General features: G+C 34.4%; 1 protein-coding gene across 8 annotated transcripts in view; it reads left to right on the top strand.

Annotated features, from left to right (window-relative positions):
* LOC107267135 (zinc finger protein 236) overlaps positions 1-18645 on the top strand; it is a 27653-nt gene extending 9008 nt beyond the window's left edge. For 4 of the 8 annotated variants that reach the window (XM_015738435.2, XM_025084347.1, XM_015738438.2 and 1 more), the window contains 18 exons: positions 11394-11525; positions 11616-11759; positions 11855-12115; positions 12246-12456; positions 12557-12635; positions 12707-12842; positions 13188-13327; positions 13410-13763; positions 13835-14069; positions 14159-14393; positions 14495-14607; positions 14692-14946; positions 15052-15395; positions 15554-15734; positions 15791-15903; positions 16255-16507; positions 16590-16866; positions 16994-18645. In XM_015738435.2, the coding sequence (XP_015593921.1) occupies positions 11394-11525; positions 11616-11759; positions 11855-12115; positions 12246-12456; positions 12557-12635; positions 12707-12842; positions 13188-13327; positions 13410-13763; positions 13835-14069; positions 14159-14393; positions 14495-14607; positions 14692-14946; positions 15052-15395; positions 15554-15734; positions 15791-15903; positions 16255-16507; positions 16590-16866; positions 16994-18168 (4638 nt within the window). In that variant the 3' untranslated portion in view covers positions 18169-18645. Of the gene's footprint in view, positions 1-4179; positions 4665-11181; positions 11285-11393; positions 11526-11615; positions 11760-11854; positions 12116-12245; positions 12457-12556; positions 12636-12706; positions 12843-13187; positions 13328-13409; positions 13764-13834; positions 14070-14158; positions 14394-14494; positions 14608-14691; positions 14947-15051; positions 15396-15553; positions 15735-15790; positions 15904-16254; positions 16508-16589; positions 16867-16993 lie in introns of those variants that run through there. The other 4 variants (XM_025084350.1, XM_015738441.2, XM_015738436.2 and 1 more) reach the window with 4 other exon arrangements.
* Positions 18646-20696: the final 2051 nt, after the last annotated feature.

Genomic DNA, 20696 nt, shown 5'->3' on the forward strand with positions numbered 1-20696 from the left:
GGGGGGGGGGGGGGGGGGAGGAGTACTAGATTCTGATTAGTTGGTTTCCTTACGCGCACGTCTTACGTCGTTACGTTATTTTGTGTGTGAAGAGCTTTAAACTTTCTACGAAATTTCGCTTGCATGCGTTCATTTGTTTTTTGGCACGACGACAGAGAACATGCCGGAGTGCTTATATTATATGTATGTATATTCGCCATCGCAAAAAAAGGGATATGTCTGTGCGTGCGTGTGTGTATATATGTACCGTAGAAAATGCCTGGATCCATAATTTCAGACGAACCGTTGAATTGATCAACTTGAAATTTTCGTGAGAAATTGAGATTTGGATGTAGATGGTCCAGTAACATTTATAAACGTCTAGAACTTCTAATTTCAAGACAGCGTACGTCGAAAAATCAGAAATCTTAGTGTTGCATGTTTATATACAAAACTTGAAGTGAACAGCCTATCCCTTTCAAGAATGCATTATTCCTTGCATTTAAAATGTTTGACAACTTTTTGTATTGGGGGACTTTGGGTTGCTGAATCGGAATAAAAATGGTCGAAATCGGAAAATCCAAGTTGGCGAGCTTAATATGGACTAAATTGTTTGTTTGTATTTAGTATAGTAAATATTGTATTTGTTTACATTTTTTGACAAAAACCGTTAGTAATAAAAAACCATAGCCAAATATTGTAAAAAATGCTGAAAAATACTATAGGATGTACTAAGTATCAAAAAGAATTGACGTTATGATTTTCGTGATAGGTTAGTAGAAAATGCATTTTTTATTCAAATAGGTGAGTTTTGTATGGGTGCCTACGCCGGGTTCCTAATTTGCTCAAGCATGTAAAGCTGTACTGCCGTGAAAAGACATAAGGTTTTTATTAATTTCTGTGATGTATAAAATGTGTCAAATTCGAAATTTGTATATCATTTTTTAATTTTTTGTTTATAACGTTGGCAGCATAGCTGACGATATATAGCATTGCCAGCTATCCCGTCGCGGAAACTGTCATGATTCTGATATGAGATCGAATTTATTTTCGCACCTTTCGATAATATTAATCAAAATGTATAACTTGAAAAATCTACAATGAAAACACAGACGGGAGCTTTTTACGTACATTTGTATACTAATATTTTCTTTTTCAAGTAACAATTTCTGGAAAATATCGCCTTATGCTCGGAATACTTTAACAATTAATGATTGTTCACATCTTTGTTACACTAACTTATATTCTAGGAACACTATAAAGAAATAAAAATGTCTAAGAAAAAAAGTGAGACGTTCGGTGTACCGCAAAAGGTTAACTCTTGAATGCCTGAAATTAGTTCTCTTCCGAACGTTGCGGTCATTTCATGATATTATTATCTCTTGGAGTCAATTTTATAGAAAAATATTTCAGGCTAACGTCATATGGCATCGGTAAGCGTTTGAGGGTTAAACAATCGGGTTCAAATTTAAAAAAAAAATTGTGGGGCTGTACATAGATCTGTAATGTTTTCAAATGTTGAATACTTTCTGCTTCAAAGTTTCGTGTCCGAGAAATAAATTTTTTTTGCAACGGACAATATATAATATGCCACCACATTGTTCGAACCTTCGTGTTCTATGGAAAACCTCTTTGTCTTGATATTTTAATGATAATAACGGATAAATATAATAGTCGTTGAATATCAAATGAGTTACTGCTATCACATACCAATCTAGATCATAATGATCATTAGTCGATTAGTCAAGGATAAATCCCCTCTATGTCAGCACGCGACCGTGATGACAATATTGGTTGCAAAATTGCAAGTATGCGTGGGTTATAACTGCAGACCACATGTTGCACAACTGAATTGTATGACCTCATAGATCTCTCAAGATTATGTAAGCAAGTGCACAAATGGAAACATGATGTGTTGCGATATCTCGACATATTGTTGAATTCGCATTATATGGATTTACCGATTAATGTAAGAAAAAAAGAAAATAATGAAATAAAGAAAGAAATTTTATATTACCACGCTGAATGCCATGCCGGCTTTACATGATGCTCTCAGGGGACCAAAGGAGAATTTTGATTGAAATACTCCGGTCACTGATGACCATTGTGGCCTCATCGAGGAAACAATCTCCGGTCACAGGTGTGACCAACGTGGCAGTCAACGTGTTAAAGAATTCCCCGTGTAAGATTCTACCGACATTCCAAAGTTGATATGGTAGTGGTTGTCAATATTAACACGATAAAGAATTATATGCGGGTTGTTAACAACACCCCAGTGCTGGAAACAGTACTGTTCCAGCAATAGATATTTTATTCATGACAGCATCGTCCACCAGTATTATGTAAAAATATTGACGCATCTACGTTTACGTGTAAAAAAAAATATGTCACGTATCAGGGACAAATCAGTATTTTTTCTCACTCAATATCGCCGATGAGACGATCCTGTACTTTTCACGTACTTCAGGATTTGCATATTATAATCTGGTTTCCGAGTAATATATAATAGTAATAATGATGTAGTAACGATGTGTATTGCTCTTACGAATAAGGTGTCTGACACGGATACTACTTTCTTCCAGCACTGGGCAATTAGTAATGTACCGCATATGTCTTTTGATTAGCTTAGTGCTAACAATTAGTCAGTGTAGAATTCCATTTGCCATCACCATACCTGGTTTAGGTCAGCAGTGAAAACCCGTATATTAGAGCAGTATATTGGGACAATGTCATTTTATCGAAGGTGGTCAACGTATGTCAAACCTACAGTTCGCCTCGTCAGTCAAGTGCGATTTAATACTCGAATCTAAAACTGGTGCACTACAACAACGGCCGCTAACGGACCATTGTTAGATACCAATTCTTAGCCATTGCTAGCGTCTCGGCTCTCGGCCGTTTTTCAGTGTCAGCGAATATTATATAAGTCGTTGTAGCCTACATATCAGTTTAGAGGACTAGTAACGATTCAACAACTGGAAAATCAGCATGTGCTAAGTGTATTAACTTTTTATGTATTACATCTGGTATTTTACAACGGTAAAATGTGATGCGATTGCACGGGACTTCAGAAAATTCTATGGGTCCCATAGTATATTTTCTAAGTAATTCATTTTAAATATTTACTCTCGCACTGCCGAATTTACCACCAAGTGTTTGAACACATGTGCATTAACCGACCGCTCCTGACTGAAACTCTGTGCTGTACGATGATTTAATGCAGAAAACGATTCACTGCCGGTAGTTTACGAGAAAATATATAAAGAATCAGATTGGAAATCTCAGCATTTCTAAAACATATCCTTCAGCAATTTTTTAATTTTATATTAGTTCCATTTTTGCGCAGAGGTGCATGTCGTTTATCACTTTGGACGTATCATTCATAACTCATATTTCACTCGTAAATATGTGCCATGAATTATAATGAACTATTATATCAGATATAATTAAAAATATCTGCTTTCGAAACGTTAGATTATGATATCAGACGTATCTTTGCTGACTAAGAAAAGTCTTTCTCGGAATACTGCATAATGAGTTCACGCACGCAAAAATATTTTAAATAAATTCAACTAGAAGAGTATGTCACATCATTATTACAAACAACTGAAATTAATAAGGAAATATCTTGGCACACTCTTAACCTCAATACTTTCTTTTTCCCTTAGAGTTCTCAATGTAACGATATTATTTAAATTTAAAAATTACACCATGGAATATCTGATTACTGTACTGTATCTAAAGTTTATTAATTTTAAAAGAATACTAAAATAATCTTTATTGTTATTTTACAATGATAGAATCCTTCATAGCAACAATAAATGTTTCATGATGTACATAAAACTGAAAATATGTTATCTATTATCTAAATAGCCCTGATCTTAGCAGTATTTATTACGAGAGAAATATTATTATTGACAACGTCCTTATCATTCTCATTCTTGAATGATTTTGTTATAATCCAACGTAGAAACTCTCAACTTCCATGTACATAGGTAAATTGCGTCTATATATTTTAAATAAAGCAAGCTGAACTCAAAAATACGTGGAATCACTGCAGTTGATCATAGCAAAAGACCATGACTGCTTCCACGGATACAATTCAACGTTGCTCAGACTATCTCAGGCCGAAAAAAAAAAGAAAAAAAAGGAGAAGGGGAGGAAGACGATGATGAAGATAACGAAGAAGATGTGGCAGTCAATGAGTTCATAGTAGGAGGTGGGAATGTGAAGAGCATGCACGTGCTCAACGCCGGCATTGACAGTTCTCTTTGGGGAGTGCGTGAGTGCAAACGCACATACGAGCATACTAATACTAGCAGAGTAAGTAAGTTACCAACACCGCTGCCATTTACACTCGACAAGCCAGCATGCTTTTCTGCCGGCCTATCTCTCTGATGTAATCTCCCTCGACTTGAATCACGAAGAAGACGAAGCAACGAAGACATGACCGGAGAAGTCACTCGTTTTAAGAGATTCGGGGCTTTTATTGACTTCGCTGGACATTGGTGAACAGTGCGCGATATCGTTACATCAGTTTTTTTTTTAAATACAGTGTTTTATGTGCGTAATGTGATATTCGTAACTTTTCTTCAATAGTGTCATACTTGGGTTTTATTGTATATTTAATCGTCGAGTCAATCTGAAGTCATAGGGTGGAATAATATGCGACTGCATCGTCGATGGAAGTGAGAAAATTATCTGATAAATTAGTAATTATTGGTTCATATGATCGATCGTCCATTTAAAGGTCTTTAAGAAGGAATCCTAGTTAAACCGTGTGCCATTGTGAACGTGATATTAATTATCTAAATGCGTCGACTGTCGAGATATGTGCACTTTATAATATAAAAGTGGAGCGCGTCTGAAAGGTTGATGCCTATACTGTGAAAGAAAGATGCTTTACTCCGTGTAGCATTTCCGCGAACGTAATCGTGTCTACGATAACTTGTATACTTATACAGGAACAAAGAGAGTCTGGAAAGTTGATATTGAACCTTTACGATTCTTTCGACGGATGCTTTCAAAACTTAGTTAAATTAAGTATATGCATCCTTATGACTTCTTCTTTGCCTTAATAGACTTATTTATGCAGTAAAATATGCATTGCTATGTATTTTATTTGTCGTTCACCGTGAACGAAGATGTTAGGAAACTCTTTCTGCCCATTGCCAGGGTTAAATCTTCAAACTGGTTTCAGACGCGATCATCTCCCCGGTAACAGTGCACCAAGAGACCGTCGCCAAATATTCGCTGACGTAATGCACAAGATCATACTTTTGATGCACCGCTACCACATGGATAAGAGAATCCTAACGGATTTAATCTTATTTTTCTTTTTCTTCCTATTGTTCATTTTACTCTTATTTGTCGTCTCAGTCTCGGATTTTTCCACCGTTACTTCTTTTTATCTGTCACTTGCATGTGCGTTTTGGCTGAGCGGTATCATAGGTAATGATAACTTGGGGAAAACGTTGATAAGCTTATTATAAATTATAGTAAAGCTGAAGTATTCCTGGAATAAATTCAAATTTTAAATGTACAACAATGTACATGAGATATAAAAGGAAACATTATAATATTTACATACTCCCCCGCGCAAAAAGAAACTATGGCTTTAGTATTATAATACATGTAGTATTTTAAGAGTATGGGATTTGGTATTGTACGAGTATGCACATAGTATGTTAACCGTATACATTTTAGTATTAGATCGTTCATTTGACAGATAAATATTCTATGAAATTAATATTCGAATTAGTATGGAAAAAAGTATACTTGTTAAAATAAGAAACAAGTATGAATTTCATTTAGCGCTTGCGTACCAAATTTTTTCTTATATTTAACATATGTCTAGAATATACCAAAATTATAAGAAGGAACAGTTAAGTAGTACGAGCGGGATCGTTCCATCACGTGAGAGTTAAAATGAAAAAAAAATTTAATCAAATACAAAGCATAAAATTGACACTCAGAAGGCTAGATTTGAGAAGAGGAAAGTACCTCTAACCTAAAAAGAAATAATAGTTTCAAAATTATTAACAGTGAAGCATCACAAGCGTAGTTGCATAGGGGTTTCATCTTTCACCATTTTTCTGAAGAAAAATCTAAATCACTTGTCTGGTTGCAATGTACTACAGATTATTTTGTTCGTTTAACGATTTTCTAAAAATCCACCGGATTAGATTTTTTGATTGACACTATTATTCCGCAGAAAATGTTGCCAAAGAAATTGTTTATTGCATCATAGTATAAACAAATAGCTAAATTCTTGAGCCATTGATTTAAAAAATTCCATTTCGGTGGATCTCTAAAAAATCTTTTAATGAATAAAATAAGCTATAGTACATTGAAATCGGACAAGTGATATAGATTTTTCTTTAGAAAAATGGTACAAGATATGAACTCTAAGCAACTACGCTTTTGGTGCTTCGCTGTTAATAATTTTGAAACTATTATTTCTTTTTATATTACAGGCACTTTGCTTTTTCTCAAATATAGCTTTCTGAATGTCAATTTCATGCTTTACATTTCTTTAAAATTTTTTTTTAATTTTTACTCTCATGTGATCGGACTGTAATGCTCGTACTATCTTAAACATTTATTGAATATACAATTAATAATTATGTATTATATTTGAATATTATGGTGGAAATTTCTTTAAAAGATAGCAAATATGGTGAACATCATCCCCAACTCTTAGTTCTTTTGAAGCATACACTTTTTCTTACGTACAATTTACTAAATATTTGATACTCGAAGGTTTGTGAGGTCGCTGATTACAAATCTGCAGCAACCTCAAAAACTCCTAAGTACCCAATTTCAAGTAAATCGTGGGTAAGGCAGCGCGTATGCTTCAAATCATTATTAGATCTTATATAAATAAAAAACATGTTCTTTGATCCACTATAAAAAGTCAGCCATTGTGAATTTCTAAATTCTGACATCTGATTCGGTTTCAGGAAACTCTAAAACATTCAAAGACCACATAAAAGTCAAATTGGATGAATGATTTCTAAATAAACATTTTTTCTCACTTTAATAGGTGTCACATAACTATAAATATATACATATAGAATTGAAATTATTTCTTCTACTGCATCGTAGTTTTAATCCTTAGCATCTATTAGTTTTCTATTTCATTGATGTATTGACTTTTTAACAGCTGAGGAGGATTCAGTATAGCATGTTTTCTATTTCAGTGCAATTGTCACAGTTGCACCGAATTGACGTAATTAATAATTTTGTGTTCAATAAATGCTTAACTATTCCTTCTTATACATTTTTATATTGTACATATAGATTAGATATAGAAAAGTATTTGATAGACGAGTGACAGACGAAATCCATATTTGCTTCTTACTTTAACAAATATAGTTGTTCATACTTCTACAATACTAAAGTCATATTTCATTTTTTTCGCGGTTGTATTATTATAGTATGGCATAGTAATACAATCAGTTCATGTCGATATTATTAAAAATACTGATACAGTATAGAATCACAAGTTTGGACAAACTACATAACATGTATTATGTAGTTCATTATAATTCTGCGAGAAATTGTTCTTTCGTGACAACTTGTTATAGTATATGACTACGTGCATTACACATTGCAATGATGAATATTTTATAACAATGAATTCATCAAAATATGTATTGCAGCCATATGAGCAACTTTTTATCCTTCGACTGCGATTTTATCTCTTTATTTCATTAACATAAGTTGCGTTTACTTGCAATGCAGATAACCTTTAGTAGTTGTTCCTCAAACTTCTCGCTTATCGTGCAATACAAAATCAGGGGATTCATAACCGTATAGGTATCTATATTGCTTTGTTATTCCCATTGTCTAAATGTTAGTGTAATTTATATTAAATGTCACAAGAATTGAGTTTAAAATTTCATCTACGTAAAATATTATTTGAAGACTGAAAATAATATTATATTGCTTTGCTTGTAGTTAACATTATTGTAATCGTTATCCGATGTCAGACCCCTTTTTCCACAAGTGAATCTCCTAGGTGAAGTATGGGAAAAGCTTTCTTTTATAAGCGATACAACCTACGAGTCTGAGTTGTGATCTTGGGCGCCAATTATATGTGTAATACCTCATAAGAGATTTATCTCTTCATACCCGATATCCAGTAACATAATTATAATAGGTTTAGTCATAACTAATATATACCTGACATACATATATTACTATATTTCTGTATGGGCGTCATTATTACTTAAAATCATAATTACAATACGATCTTATTTATGACCGTAAAGGTGTCAGCGATTAAAGAAAGCTTTTGCATCTTTATTCTTCTCTATTTCACATTATGACTGCATACATCCAAGTTTTTAGTATGAAGTGGAGACTGGGTGACTTTACTTTTGGCTTCAAAAGCATCTATATTTCAAGAAAGACGTTGGGAGAAAATCAACTATACTTTTATGACTATGAGGGCAGCCATTACATCTGCTTTTCTTACATATTCGTCAAATGTGGATGTTCAGTACTGTTAGCCGCATAGTATCCAGATTCTTTAATGTATGACGAATGTGGGTCCCTGTGTTTTTCGCGAATTGTTGTTTTCGCACAAAATTCATATTTCTGGATGTCTGGAACATCACACACGCTGCAAATGTTTTCCATAATTGGGAAGCTGACTTTTCGGAAAAATGATGATTCGGAAGGATAATCATTGGAGAAATCGATGGAGACCAATACATGAGGATTAATATTGTGAGACAATAAAAAACATGGAAGAATAGGTGTGCGAAAGTTATTCTTACCTCTGACATCGTGGCACACTGCAGAACTTACGTTTTGATATGTTATAACCTTATGACTGTCTACAGTCGGTCCATGAGTTCCATCTGTTTTTTCGACCTTTCGCAAACAACGCAATCGACAGTAAATCACACGCGGCATTCCATAACATCATGTAAATTTATGTTAAAATAGACAAACAAAATATATTTGAATGTAAAATCATACCCACATATACGTTATAACACAAATTTTATACATAGTCATGTGCCATACATTCTTAAAGATTTCATTGTTTTTAATCTGTCAAAAAATAAAAGCATTAAACCCATGAACTGACTATAGATTGCAGTCTAAGTGTTAAATGTATATATGTCTATTTCCAAGTCTGTATTTGACTATGGTAATCATAAAAATATCGAGTTTACTTTAGGTGAGGTTTAAAATACTTTTCGATACACGCCTCGAAAAAGAGATGAACTGTCCGGTTCACGCGCATTCATTCTCGTGGCTTATCAAAAGAGGCCGCGACCATCGGTATGATGTCAGCCGCTATATGCTATGGTCATATTTCAGTAGTCATTTATTTTGCTCCATAAACTTTTTTTCCTCCTTGTTACAGAAACATCAGAAGGGATACTGGTATAGCTGACATGTAATTCTTGTTTTGTCTTAGGAGTACACTAGTGGAGAAGCGTGAATTAAAGTTGAACATGTTCAAAGAAATCAATGTATTGATAATAATTAATCGAATATTCTTATGTTTTATACTTTATAACGCCATATCTAGGTTATAAATTTAATGAAAGTTCTTTGACAGTTGACATTTCTTTCGTCTTATCTTCGAGCATTGATCCACTTAGGCATGATTACGAATTCGTTGATTTGACTATAGCTTTCTTTTTTTACATTAGTTTGTCTCCATTTGCTCTCCCTTATGTGAAATCGTAATGAGCACAATTAATAGGTGTGAATTTGTATTCTTTAAAGCTGTTTTATTACGATCTATCAAACCAAAATACCACAGCACGTCAGAATTATCTATAATGACGTATCGCGAGTAATTTAATATCGTCATTATGAATTCGCTAATCATATCGAACACTATTATAATTCGAATAATCAATTGTAATAATATTTGTCTAGCTGGGTATTTATGTATTCATACCTTTGATAAGCTACCGAACCCTCTCAAGAAAGATGCATTATTCAATATCAATTGATAATAGTGTTTTGATTACGAATGTCTGATTATAGCTGATATTCGATCGTTAAATATTAACCTTGCTAAAATGTTTTATAAATATACATAGAAAATTATAGGTTCAGCATTAAAAACAGAAAAAAAACTGTGAAACTCTGCGTTTCTGTACGCGTTTCTGGTTCCATGTTTATACGTTTCACCATGAAATTTTACACAACCCGCGAGGACCATACCGGAGTCACATCGCGAATGCAGATTTGTACCGCGTTCTCGGCTTATTTACATTGTCAAGCAAGTCCGTTTGACACTTGACACTACAATTGGACCAGTTAACGATTCACGTTGAGCACTTTCATTGCGCTCAATTCCTCTAAACAGTTAGTATGTGATCATTCTTTTTCATTAATTGCAGCTACTCCACTTAGAGCAAAGAAGAAATAAAAACAGAAAAATGCAGAAAGATTATGGAAGATTATTGTACGCAGCATTCCGTGATGTTTGCGATACGCCTCGCGGTATTTTTTAATGGTACAAAGCGTCATCGTGCATAATGATGCATAGGTCCATTCGAGTGCGTCTGGGGTGGGCGGCATATCAGACGGAAGTTCCTGATCACACTGGCTTCATAGATAGAGGATGAACTCTTCTCGATGATAATGCACAAATGTGCTCTGTGACGATAGATATGATAGGCATGTCACGTCCTAGGCAATACTTGTGATTTTCGAGCCCGGTTTCATTTTTCAGAATTATAATACAATTGTATTTCTATTTGCGTTGAAATAAAAACAGTTTCATCGCAGATTGCAGTGCATAATGCATCAGGATTGTAATCAAATCCAAGCAGTGGGAGTCCATAGCGAAGATAAAGTGAAGAGGCACATGAAATCAAATATGAGTCGAGTCAAAATGTATAACTTTCCACACGTAACCGATCTGAGGCTCAATCAAAGAGATGTAAATTAGTATTTGAAATTAAGTGACGATATGAAACGCGTGCGGACTCACGTATTTGACCGACCGAAAGGAAGCATCCAATTGTGTTCAACGAAAAATAATTGTGTTCAGTGAATGTTAAATTATACTTAAGTAAAATATTGTGTTTTACTTACGTCGATACTGCTTATTGAATTATACACTATACTCCATGCATAAAGAGCATCGTTATTATATAATCTTCGGAAATTAGCGTTCTTTGTTCAATCGTTTATTATTATTTATTATTGGGGTATTGATAGCTTCAACATGTCACTCACCATAGAGTGCCTCGATTTCGCACTTCTGGTTATCTGCACACGAGTTTTTCACTTTGCGCTAGGACTCAGCGCTGAATACTATAAGGTATATTTGCATTGCAACTTGCAATGCTAGACGATTGTTTCTTGAAGATGTCGAACAGTGTAATTATTTGAAGTTTTAATTTGTTTTGTCTTTTTTTCTTCATTTTCAGGCACAGCTTGATGCACATTTGAAACTTCACAATGAAAAGTGGTCAACGGAGGATGTGCGAAAATGCAAGCTTTGCAATAAACAATTTACCCAGCCAGCCCTTTATCGACTTCACATACGAGAGCATTACAGAGTAATCTTATAGCAGCACATTTTTTGCACGATTTACAGTGCGAGTTGTTTTATTGCAATTTTTAATGATGAATCTTCCTATTATTTTTAGTTGCAAACCAAGATAGTGAAACACACAAAAAGAGGCACGAAGCACAAAACTATGTATAAGTGCAAAATATGCCTAAAGTCTTTCCAAAAACCAAGCCAGCTGATGAGACACATTAGAGTGCATACTGGCGAAAAACCCTTTAAGGTAAACCTGAATACCTAGAATCTGATGTTTTCAATAGTAATTTCATGTCTTCTCGTTGACGCCAAAATGTCAATAAAAAATTTCTATGTTCATAGTGTAATGTCTGTAGTCGAGCTTTCACGCAGAAAGGATCTCTACAAATTCACATGTGGAAACATAACGGCATACGGCCCCATGGATGTACATTGTGCAGTGCCAAATTCAGTCAAAAGGGTAATCTGAATGCTCATATACTCAGAGTGCACAGCGTGCCAGAAGGCGAACCAATTTATAGATGCACCTATTGTTCTTGCGTCTTCAAAAAACTGGGTAGCCTCAATGGACACATGAAAAGGATGCACTCAAATCCCGTGGAGGTTCGTTGAGTCAATACACATTTTTAATATATAGAGTCTGTATAGCAACTGCATTGCAACACATGCAATGTGTTTGCATTATTGCATGTGTTTGCATTTGTGTATGGATCTATGTATCTTTGGTGTGCAGGACAAAACGAGTTACGACCATTCCACGGAAGCAGATATGCAAGCCACCGTGGATACTGTAATCTCACAGTTAGCCTCGTTGGAGTCTGGCATAAAGCATTCAATGAATCCGACTGACAACACAGCAGTCCAAATTTGTAAGAATGATATCCTTCAACAAGCACTGAAGAACAGCGGACTATCTAGTAAGGAGAAAAATTTAAACACCAATGGTATTTAATTGACGTTCCTGATTCCTTGTCTTCCATGCATATCACATATATTATTTGTATTGGTCTCTTTAAAGCAAATGTTACAACATTTCTCATACAGGTGCATCAAACTTGAAGAAAGTTGAGGCTGAGACTACTTTAGTGACTCTATTGGACAGAACTACTGATGGTTCCATGAGGTCGATATTTCAATATTAATAAAGATCTTGGCTACTGAACGATATATCCTTATAATGAAGTTTGCTTTTAGGAAGTATATCACAATTAAGCAACGAAGTATAGGAAGTATAAGATGGTACACGTGTTCCTACTGTCATAAAGAATTCAAGAAGCCATCTGATTTAATACGTCATTTACGGGTGCATACACAAGAAAAACCTTTTAAGGTATCCAAACTGAAACACATATAAAGTACTTAATTGATGATTTTAAATTGAAGAGGGAATCGTAATTTATTTTTGTGTGCACGCAAACAATGTTTGAAATGAAGCCTACCATAAAATTGCAGCATGGAAAATACTGTTACTAAATTTATATAGCTCAACTAAAGTCGTCCAACAACTATCTTATTGTTAATTTGACAAAATTATAACTTTTGATATCAATTTCTATTTTCTACAGTTTTCAGTGGTTAAATTGACAATTCCATTTCTAACATTATTTGTATGCACACAAAGATCGGCCACGGTTTCCTTTTAAATTCATGCAATGAATGCAAGGTTTTTTTTCAGTGTTCGCATTGTTTTCGCTCATTTGCTTTAAAGTCCACAATGATGGCACACGAACGTACTCATATGGGTGCAAAGAAGTATGAATGTAACTCGTGCGATAAATTATTTGCGTGTCATAGCAGTTTCACATCTCACATCAGGTTCAGTATTATGCCTATAATTAATTTTTAATTTTATAAAGATACCTTATTGTGCATTTCTAAATATTTATGTTTTCATTAGATTGCACGCCAAGTCTCATAGATGCACTATTTGTGATAAATTCTTCACCTCGAGTACAGTCTTGAGAAGTCATATGAAGATTCATACGCCAGAAAACTCTCAAATATCGGCCGAGGCGGAAATTCTGGCGCCGCAAATCGTCCTGGAGGAACCGCTTATTATTAGCGATGCCGGAAATAAAATCAGTGTTGCTCAGGTTCAATCGAAACAAAGACAAATTTATAATAATGGTGATGTGGCAAGACCGCACAAGTGTTGGGTTTGTCCTGCGGCATTTAGAAAGATCAGTCACCTAAAACAGCACTATCGGAGACATACAGGAGAACGACCATACAAATGTCAAAAATGCGACAGGTATACCCCGTTTCACCAAAAATTTTCGAGCTTTCAACGCTATAACTTAATACTCATTCTTTCAAATATAGGAGATTTACTTCGAACAGCGTATTGAAATCTCATTTACATACTCACGAAGACTCGAGACCTCATAGCTGCTCCATATGTGGGGCAAAATTTTCCACACAAAGTAGTATGAAGAGACACTTGGTGACACATAGCAACAAAAGACCATTTATGTGCCCTTACTGCCACAAAACTTTTAAAACGTCCGTCAATTGCCGAAAACATATGAAAATTCATAAACACGAATTGGCACAACAGGTTCATATTTCTATTTTAATTACATTGGCCACTGCTAAATACAAAACAATTTGTTACTAGATGGTGTTAATATTTTTATTTAATCTCAGCAATTAGAACAGCAGAGAACACCACAGACATCGCAGCTCCCTTTGATAGAGGACAAACGTGAAATTACCTGTTTGTCTAATAATCTTGAATTGACTAATGAAATGGAAGTAACGTTTCAGCCGCAAATTACTCCGGATTTTACTCAGGCATTTTCGGATCAATTCCAAGGTATCGGTATGGATAAGGACAAAACATTCCTCTCTCAAAATGATACAACGCAACCAATAGTCAGTGGTAAGTTTAGCTTTTATTTCTTTCATACATTACACTATACATATTTACTGCTTTGTAATTCATCTGTATTTATGTTAACAATTTTGTTGTTTATCTTACAGAAAGTTTATCTGAAGCGGACACGGTCCCTTTAGGATCATCACAGACCTTGCATGCTGATGAAACTGGCACTATTACACTGCCTAACTATTCTGGCGATCAAACATTAACACCGGTAAATATGAATAGTATTTCATAGAACACATTGTTTAAATTGTGCATAGATTTTAACTTACGGAATGCGAATTTCGTTTTTCAGGAAAGTATACGAGAAATTGAAGAAACATTAAATCAGCAGTTGTTTAATATAGGAATGAATTTAGGTTTAGAAAATAATCTAACGAGGCAGATTAACGAGCCTAGTGCGGTCTCTTTGGATATGAGGGAGCAACCTGTATTAAATATAATATACGACAATAACAAAGGCATAGAATCATCAAGTTCTAGTGCAATTAGTGGAAATATGTTTCCCACACAGTTCGATACGTTTGATATAAGTCATATTGCTTTGCAGGTTAGCACGTAAAAATTTGTATACGTAGGACTTTGATAGATTTTCTTATTGCTTTTAACAAATACATCTGAAAATTGCATTTTAAATTTGATTCTTATTTTATAGGCTGACACCGAACTAGATATAGGAATTAGTTCAGCCAATTCAACAAGTATGGCTAGTATTCTGCCACGATCAGCACAAGAAGAACAACGTCTCGTACCAGCAAAGACAATAGTCAATATTGAGGATGGACAAACAAAAGCATCCAGACACCTCATGGTTGTAAGTTCGACGCAATCTTGTCCAGAATTATCACGACCTGTTCAAGCTTGTCCAAAATACTCTAAAGTCATTGCAAAGGCTGACACGACAGATGAATTGGAAATTCAAAATGTCGACAACGAAGTAAAAAATCGAGATGAAATGAAAATATTTGACAATCATGATGAAGAAATTGCGACGTTTACGTAAGTTATTCTGTTACATATTTATTTTTATACGCGAATATAAAGATGCATTTACAACAGGCAAGAACATTCGATTTATGGCATGCTACAGACAGTTAGATGTTGCCTTTATCCAACTATTTATTATTATAATACATACTATAATTTGTATTGATTAGGTGTGACATATGTGATAAAATCTTCCATAAACAAAGTCAGCTAAAAACTCATATGAAGACTCATATATTACGTGAAAGTGTCGATCAAAATAAAGACGACTTGTTAATAGTTAGCGAAACAGATTCCCTCTTACAGTGTCATATGTGCAGTAAAAAGGGTTTCGCTGCAGCCGCATTAAAAGTAAGTATATTATATTTTCTTCAAAAATGCATATATAAAAGTACGAATATTTTTAGGAACACTTAAAAACTCATCGGGGCACGAAGGAATTCCAATGTACAGAATGTTCCTTAAGATTCTGTACAAACGGTGGACTGAGTAGACATCTAAAAATGCATGCAAGCAGACAGTACGTGATATAATTTTGCATATGAAAAATAGAAAGGCACATAGGTTTGCCTTACGCACTCGTTATTGCAAAAAAAATTAGTATTGTCGACGCTTCTTAGTAAGCGAAAATGCTAGGCATGTGTAAATATGATTGGCCTATCAACTATCAAAACTTCATTTTTCTCATAAATTTTAATCTGATCGATTTAACAGTTTGTCCAGAATTTTGGATACAGTTATTCGTGCCCACGCACTTACAAACACATCCACTAGAATTCATTTATATATTTTTTCTTGCGATAGCGATTCCATAAGATACTTATACATATTTCACATAGTCGTGTCTATCGTTCTTTTTTTTATTTTACAGACAATGGAAATGTACGGTTTGTAACAAAACATTTTCAAGTAAAATACATTTAAAGTCCCACCGACAAATCCATGAAGTCAACTGGAATACAAATTCAATAGAGCCTGATAGTTCGCAAAAAGAGCCATTAACGAGAAGTACGGATTTTCTGTCAAATTTTAATCTTAACGTTACCACAGGAAATGATTCATCAGTTTCCCAAAAAGTCTTACTCGATACCGTAGCAGAAAAGGATATAATCGATCATTCAAATGTAAATTTTGATTTTTAAGTATTCATAAGGTTATGAGACAAACTACGAATACTACTAAAGATATGTTACATTGACTTTTTAGGAACAAAATGAGAAGAAAGAGAAACAAGAGTATACAAACAAGTGTAAATTCTGTCCGAAAACATTTCGGAAACCAAGCGACCTAATAAGACATGTTCGTACGCATACTGGAGAACGACCGTATCAATGCGAATATTGTAACAAAAGTTTTGCAGTAAAATGTACATTGGACTGCCATCTGAAAGTGCATACAGGGAAAAAAACATTTTCGTGTCACGTATGCAACAGTTTATTCGCAACTAAGGGCAGCCTTAAGGTCCATATGCGACTCCACACAGGTCAATTAAAAAATATTCAAAATATCTATTATATAAATGTAGTTATTCGAATATGAATATTTATATTGCAATTGTTAATATTTGAAAAATTATAAAATAATAATCGTTATTACTGTCTTATCTCTAGGTTCCAAACCATTTAGGTGTCTGCTGTGTGATCTACGATTCAGAACCTCGGGACACAGAAAAGTTCATCTACTGACCCATATGAGAGAACACAAAGATGGACCAAAGCGAAAACCAAAGCAGTCGAAGTTTAGCACTATCGCAGGTGTTGCTGCAGAATTGGAGAAGACAGTAGAAAGTGAAATAAACGACGACACTACTATAATTAGTGAGGCTGCACAACCAACCGAGTACTCAAATCTCGATTCAATTACTATTGACACTGCAGAACTTACCGATCAAATTACGTTTAATGCCGATGGCACAATATTGAACAACAATTCCATGTTGTCAGTCAATGAAAGTAACCAATTGGTGGCCAATTTGCATTTCCTCCTTGCAAATGGTCTTGTAACTATTCAAACCGATGAGTCCCTTTTACCGCATCTCCCAAACAGCGATTCCCAGGTCATCCAAACTGAAACTAGTATTACTGAACTCGTCACGTCTGAAGTGCTAGAACACGTAACCTGCACCGACACCAATTCTAACATCGGTATAACGACAGGATCGTGTAACGACGCTATTTCAGAGACTGTTTCCCGAACTATTTCTGAGACTATTCCTCATAATTTACCCAAAGAAATTCCACAAACCATTAGTGATGTTGTTTCTGAAGCGAAAAAAGCAACGTTACACTTTGATCAGTGTACGGAGTTGATGCAGGTGGATAATGGAGATATGAACGTGAATACGGGATTAAATAAGGAGGAAAGCGTACAGAGTGTTCGTAAACAAGGAGCACAGAGTAGTCAGTCCCGCAAGGAGTGCGATATTTGTGGAAAGACATTTATGAAACCGTGTCAGGTGGAGAGACACAAACGAATTCATACCGGAGAGAGACCTTATAAGTGTAATTTATGCACCAAGTCATTTGCCCAAAAAGCAACATTACAAATGCATCAGAAACATCACACTGGAGACAGGCCCCATCCTTGCCCCCATTGCGACTACTCTTTTACACAGAAATGCAATTTGCAAACTCATCTCAAGCGTGTTCACCAGTTAGACACCTTGGAAGTAAAAAAGTTACGACGCGGTCAACAGGTATTAAGTGCTAAGTCAATGCAAGATAATCTGGATGATACTAGAATACTCAGCTTGGATGATATTTCGTTTGTGGACTTCTTGAAGTAAGTATCTTTGGTCAGTTTCATTGCAAAATAAATAGAAATCCAAGTACTGTGTACATAATATTGATCAAGAAATATTATAAACGCGCTTCAAAAACAAATCATGTTTGTGTGATGTTACACTTCTAATTTGCATTATTAACGCTTAATTCCAATTTTATTACTTTACTTTGCAATTAAGAAAGTCTGAAAATGCCGTATTGTACAAGTTTTTGTGAGAAATTCTCCACGATTCAAATGTACATAGTCTGTAAAATAACGATACAATTTAAAATATATAATTGCTCCTAAGGTAGTATAAATATACCGTTTCAATGCGAAATTAAAGATACATTTTATTAAAATTTTGTAATGACAATATTTTGTATCTTATTAACGATACACTTCTCAGTGTTCATTTGTGTTCTTTTCATTATTAGTTATCTATCATGTACAGTGTAACAATTTTTTTTCAATAAACTAACTATAATTATATAAACAATATTAATTTCAATACTCACATTTTGTATAGCCTAATGTATCAGTTTTATATTCAAAGGAAGCTTATGCTCTAATCCCTAAGGAGGTGGCTCCTTAAAAACAAATTGCGACCCTGCTATTGCATCATTTTACCTGTTCAATATTTGAGTAATGAAATTCAACTTTGATCATATTTAGGGTGTAGTTCATAACCTGCTGCGAACATTGTCTTGTCTTTTTTTTTACGTCATATACTTCCTGAATCGACATTTTGAGCGTATTTTGAACCTCAACATCCTAAACTTAAGAGCACATCAGAGGATCTTTGAAGGACATATTCAAATTTGACTGATGATAAATGAAAAAGTGCTTCCATTTTCTATTTTTTAATTATTTTATTTATTTATTTTCCTTATTTTTATTTTCACCCATTTTGAAGTTCAAAAGACATCGTAGGAGTCTCGTAAAGGGTGTCTTAAATCGGAAACAAGTAAAAACGCATATCTCGATATTGGCAATTAATTAACTCAAAGTGGTCACCCATCTAAGGTCAGGAATCCTCAGTTCATCTCTGCTGCGTCTTCATTTTTACTATACTATATATTCGTTTTGTCCATACATGACCAAGGCAGATATATTTTGTGTAAAATGCATCAAAGAAGGAAGTGAACTCTTCTGACTGGTTTTGAAATGATTACAATTATGATTTTATTAGGCCTTAGGTACATCAAATATTGGTGTCGGCATGTACATTTATAAAGGAGTAGAGTGGGCAGTTCTTACATTTCGACTCGTAGACAATAGTATCCCATTGGTACCAAATAGAAAATATTCAGGAAATAAGTAAAATGCGTGTAAAACACATGCAAGGCAAAACGAATGAAAACATGTGTTTGGAGGGGAAACGTGTTGCAATTCTCAACTTCGTGGTGTAAATAGCAAATGCAAAGCCCTCTTGTAAATTATTTGCAACTGAGGACATTGCATTTAATATTTGCATTTGCATTTGGGACATATGTATGTATTGTCTCATTGATAGTGAAAGGTTTAAATTTAAAGGTTCGCAATCTTCCGGGATCGACAGCGATACATTACCTTTGGGGATATATTAAATCCTATGACTACAAACAATTCAAATTACATGACTGCTGTCGCTGATTTTCATATGCTCGAGTAGTCTGACACTTGCAAACCTCATCTAGGATTATGCTCGCATACGGGACTCTTCTCTCGCGGTTCATCTTTCCCTTAAATAAATGAAACAGCGGAGGACATTGAGATCGCCGGACCGAGTCACCACCATGATAGACTAGTCAAAATAATGTAGTCAACTAGTCATACTAGACTTTTTCGGCATTCAGGTAGTCCCTCATCGGAGTAACGGAATCTTGATAGGGACATACTTCCCTAATAGTGATTAAGTGTTCCTAAACTCATTTCATGTCGGCATACACAGGGGATATAAAATTTCAAAAATGGCGCGTTTCTTATTTCCGGTTTTTATACATCTAAAAGAAATTTTAATATTTTTATGAGTCATATCTTTTTATAAATTAAATTTTATTTTATTCAAAATTACATTCCTTTTTCTTGCAGCGAATGCATTATAAACAATATACAAAAAAGAATCAGAGCATTACGTCTACAGAATATTTGGTTGGAAAATATTTCAATGAAAATTACACTTAACATAAAATGACTGATTTTTTCTTCAAAAATGTTAGGTTTATAACCAGTTAATAATTAATTCGGAACTGCGGTGAAATTTGGTGTAGATTGCATTTCCATTTTTTGTTGTGAGTAGCCTTCATCTTCAACGTCCATACATATTTTTCACTGTATAGTTCCAAAAGTGTGTAGCCTACTTTCCAATTATGGAAAGAGATATTTACTTTGGTATTTTCTAGCAGTTGTTCTAATGTTATTAGATAGGGATTTCTTTTGCCGATTTAAGACCTATAGTAGTTCTCATGAATTTAATAATATATTATCTAGTTTGAGTTCTTTATGAATAATAGGATTTCCCTAAAAATTAATTCTATATCCATATGAAGCTATTTTTTCTCCATACAA

The sequence above is a fragment of the Cephus cinctus genome, unplaced genomic scaffold, assembly GCF_000341935.2.
Source record: "Cephus cinctus unplaced genomic scaffold, Ccin1 Ccin1_scaffold0349, whole genome shotgun sequence".
Classification (NCBI taxonomy): Eukaryota; Metazoa; Arthropoda; class Insecta; order Hymenoptera; family Cephidae; genus Cephus; species Cephus cinctus.